The 4,834-nt window shown below is 36.3% G+C and overlaps 1 protein-coding gene across 1 annotated transcript in view; it reads right to left on the bottom strand.

The window, feature by feature from the left end:
- Nucleotides 1-3,672, bottom strand: part of LOC119835970 (serine/arginine-rich splicing factor 4-like) — a 7,015-nt gene extending 3,343 nt beyond the window's left edge. The window contains exons 1-6 of the mRNA XM_038361102.1: nt 3,568-3,672; nt 3,059-3,090; nt 2,077-2,623; nt 1,335-1,821; nt 735-793; nt 283-493 (exon numbers count right to left, since the gene is read on the bottom strand). Of these exons, the coding sequence (XP_038217030.1) occupies nt 283-493; nt 735-793; nt 1,335-1,821; nt 2,077-2,623; nt 3,059-3,090; nt 3,568-3,583 (1,352 nt within the window). The 5' untranslated portion in view covers nt 3,584-3,672. The remainder of the gene's footprint in view (nt 1-282; nt 494-734; nt 794-1,334; nt 1,822-2,076; nt 2,624-3,058; nt 3,091-3,567) is intronic.
- Between the last annotated feature and the right edge of the window lie 1,162 nt (nt 3,673-4,834).

Genomic DNA, 4,834 nt, shown 5'->3' on the forward strand with positions numbered 1-4,834 from the left:
AATGATGACAAGTGAGGCCTTTCGAATATAAATGGAATCATCGAAGTCGATTCACGTAGGTAAGCAAGACGTATGAGGTAACAAATACGAAAAAACGCACACGAATTAAGAATCCATGTTTCTTGAAATAAGTCAAAAATAAAAAATTAACAATACATCGTTAAAATTGTTACATCAAATACCTATAATCTGAACAAAATAAGATTAAAGATAAGAATATATTTTAAGAATTCTGTGACAGGCAGTGGTAGCTTTGTTCAAAGCCAACCGCTCGCAGGGCACCTCTTCATATCTGGATCAAGCTCATCGTCGGACGAGTCCTGTGCGGGCGCGTCTCCCCCCGCAGCCCCCGCAGCGGCCGCCTCTCCCCCCGCGGCCCCCTCCCCCTCCCCGTCCCCGTCCCCTTCCCTCGCCGCTCCCGCCCTCTCGCCACCCGCATCAGCGCCGTCCTCGTCGTCAGACTGCAGCCGCACTGTGCGCCGCGCCTTGCCCTCTGCGAAAAAAAATATTGTTAACCACTATATTATAATCAAAAGATTCAAAAATTTTAGGAAAAATCTAAAAAAAATAGATACTTAAGTTTGAATTAGAACGGCTGAAACGATTCTAATGAAACCAGAAATTATCCAAACCTATCAGCCGTAAGATGTTGGATTTACTGTGGGTAAGGAGATAAAATAGTAGACCACTGATTGCGGGCTTTTTTTAAGAAAAAATAACTATACTATGATTACCTTTTCGAGCTGGTGAGCCTGAGCCGGAACGCGAACCGGAGCGGGATCGTGAGCGAGATCTGCAGCATCGAATTTTATTTCGTATTAAGATAAAAAAAAACTGAAAAAAATTACAGAGTAAATCTTAAAAATGAACTGAGAAAATGAAAACACCACACACAACATTGGCAATTGACATCTAGGTAATGTTCCTATGATTGCATTCATTATGGAGTCTTTATTAACATTAGTTACTAAAGACTTCACCGAAAGATATATTGTTCACACTATATGTAGTACAGGGCAATTATAATCCTGTAAAACTGTAATTGATCTTTTAAGTTTGCCTCACATAGGTATGGTTTCATTAAAATGCTTTTATCCATTTCTTATGACTGGGTTTCAGATACATATACCGACTTTTCCACAATGTTCTAGATGTTCAAAAATCTAAATGTATTAAAAACTCAAATTATTGACTTTAAAAAAGTTATGAAAATCCTCGTGTGGCTTGATTCAATAACAAAAATGTTTAAACGTTAATATTGATTTGAATTTCACATACATAGTAATTTTCTGTCACATATTAGAAGTTAACGATATTTTTTTTTATTGACATACCTAGAAGCAGATTTAGCTGAACCAGAGCGTGATCTAGACTTTGATCTGGATCTGGATTTCGATGCTGATCGAGATCTTGATTTGGAGCGGGATCTAGACCTCGAGCGCGACACAGACTTCGACTTGGATCGTGAACGAGATTTGGACCTGGACCTCGAACGGGATTTAGACCTAGACTTGGAGCGGGAGCCAGACTTTGAACGGGATCGGGAGCGAGACTTTGATCGAGATCTCGATTTAGAGCGCGAACCTGATTTTGAACGGGATCGTGATTTCGATCTTGAGTGAGACTTGGAGCGTGAACGGGACTTGGAACGTGAAAGCGACTTGGACCGTGAACGGGACTTGGAACGTGAACGGGACTTGGACCGTGAACGGGACTTGGAACGCGAGCGAGATTTAGATCGCGACTTTCTTGAGCCGGAACGTGACCGCGACTTGGACCTGCGCGAGCCAGACCTGGAGCGGGAACGACTCGCTCTATTTTCTGCAATAAACCGAAGTAATAATTACTGATACTTTCAATTATATCATAAATAACTAATATGCTATACCAAAAAATAAAATGATAAATATGAATGTTAAATTTCTGATTGAAATTTTACATGAATATCAATGAAGAAAATCACATCAGTTAATGATAGTGACTGAATACAAAAATGGAATACTAATAACACACACAAGCACTCAAAACTAGTTAAAAATAATTGAAATTATAAATTGTTCAAAGTGAAGTAATTACCGGCAGGAGACTGGGGTGCTTTACCACCATTGTCAATGTCCATCTTTTCTACAGATTTACTTCTGGAGCATTCACGAGACTTGCTTCTAGATTTTCTGGGCGAGACACTGGATCTGGCCGGCGACGCTTTCGAGCCTGCACTAGGCGACCGGCTTTTGGCGTGTAACTTGGGACTCCTCGATTTAGAGCGGCTGCGGCTCTTAGAGTTCAGAATGCTGTTTGAACGTGATCTAGCAGGGGAAGCACTTCGAGATTTTGGTGAACCGCTTCTCGATTTCGTTTTTTTGGAAGTTGGCGACCTAATCCTTGAACGGGATGTATTTCTGGAAGCCGGTGAGCCACTTCTCGACTTTCTAGGACTCCCCGATTTAGCAGACTTGGCAGAGCCACTCCTGGAGCGATGTGACGCGGGTGTGTTGCTTCGTGAACGTGAGGACGCGCGAGAGCCACTCCTAGACCTCAATGATGATTTGGACCTCGAACGTGAGCGAGAACCAGATTTAGACTTCACTGATCCATCATGTGACATCTTAGAATCTGATTCGGCCTGTGAAAATATTTTTTGATTTAAGTTTGCAAAACACACTACATCTACAGTGTTGACAGCATTATTATATATATTCATTCTGTACTCTATATAGTGTGTATACAGTGTGTTTTCCCTAAGCATTCTTTCCAGAATAAATCCTTGGATTACTTATTTTTATGGATAAAATATATTTGTCTTTTTGAGTTGACCTCCATAACTTATAACAGCTGCGCCCCGCGGTTTCAACCGCGTAAGTCCGTATCCCGCAGGATATCGGGATAAAAAGTTGCCTATATGTTATTCCAGTTATTCAGCTGTCTACATACCAAATATCATGGTAATTGGTTCAGTAGTTTTTGTGTGAAAGAGCAACAAACATACACACATCCTTACAAACTTTCGCATTTATAATTTTAGTAGGAAGTAGGATACATTACATAAAATAATACTTACAGATCTGCTGCGTGATCTGGACTTCCTCCCATCTGTTGAAATAGTATTAATTTTAAGAGAATAAAATACTTTCAAAAATTAAGATAGTTTTGATATAACATGAGCATAACATGATATTCGATAGCTGTATTCTTTATATGTTCTCCTTACAAGATTCAAAGGCTCTTTATTGAAGTTTCTCCGCAATACCACGCATTAAACACCTGACATGATAAATTTCCGGTACAATTATAACTATTTAATTTATAATCGATTGTAGAAAATCAAAGTAAGCGTGAAATGTATTTCAATTTAAAGAAATGGGTAAAAATTTATGTTCTTAAATTTGGTTCATTGTTTCTTGGAATTCCAACATTCTCATATTAAAAAAGACCGATGAACGCTAAATAAATCATATTTAATTTTCATTTGTAATATTAACCCCAACTGTGTATCATACATATACTAATAACATTGAATAACAATAACCAAACAAGCCAGAAAATCTTAGGTTATCTGATTACATTTACCTGTATCGACGTCCATTTTTGCTTTACTTTTATAGTTAGTAAAAGCTAAAACTTCACAAATATTACCAGAACACCCTCAAATATCAATAATATAGGTACACAAACTCAAAAGCATCATGAAGTCTCTACAATAATGCTATGATATTATTTTTTTAACAGTTTTCGATACATGCATTAATCAAACATCGGTCGATTTTTTTCACTATTTTGACAATAGCGACAGTTGTAATGTCACAGACTTTATTATTGTACCACAGATGTTATTAAAGCTTATAAGCTAACTATTTGAACCACTAACTACCTACATACCTTACTTAGGTAAGTTATTTACAAAAAATAAAAAAAGGGTCTACAAAATATTCTTGAGTATATAAAAAGTATGTGTAGATGAAATGTAATGCAAAAGTGTGTTTTCTTGTAGGTTTGTCTAGGGTCATTTTTTATTTAGGTATGTGGAGTTCTATTCGTCCCGTACATATAGCATTTTGGGTATTGAATGCAAAATAGATGAATTTTCTTAATGCTTTTGCAAATAATGTGTTTTCTAAAGTGTTCATAGTCATCTGAAATTTCTACACAAAAAATTCGAGTTTGGCATTAAATTGAATACGCAAATATTTTTACGAATTGCTCAATGAAAAAAAAAAAAAAATTTTACAATAAAGTGAGATGAGCGAGAAGTAAAAGATATCTTATCTATATAGACTATCTTATTGTGACTTCGGCATGTTTGAATTTTTATTTTATTTTGATTTGTGAACTGATGAAACTTCATACTTCGCAATTCTAGTTATCTTATATTCTAACTATCCACAAAGTCGCGCATTCAATTTTTTAAAAAGATGGCCCCGGTATAGATTACATTTGATATAAATATAGTATATTGCAAAATAATAATAAATGCCAATGGGTATACACAACTACCATAGCCTAAAGGTAGGTTAAAAATAAGTTTTCATTGGTAAACGTGCAAGCTTAATCAAAATTGTGTTCGTTAGGAAATTTTGGTTGGGCCTTCAAGCAAAAACAAGTCTTTGATGTTTAATTGGCTATGAGGGTTGCGAGTATTACATTATTTTTAAAAAGATTGGTACATTATAATAGTTATATATACTAGAGACAATACTTGTCAAGATGTCAAATTACGGAGCAACTATTTCCTTAATCTGTGGTGACTTATTATGTCATAGGGAGTTCTGGCGGGAATTTGAAAAAGCGCGGTTCACAATTTTGATTTAAATTTTAATTAAATTCAAAAATATAAATT

Source organism: Zerene cesonia, chromosome 22 (genome assembly GCF_012273895.1).
Source record: "Zerene cesonia ecotype Mississippi chromosome 22, Zerene_cesonia_1.1, whole genome shotgun sequence".
In the NCBI taxonomy this organism is placed as follows: Eukaryota; Metazoa; Arthropoda; class Insecta; order Lepidoptera; family Pieridae; genus Zerene; species Zerene cesonia.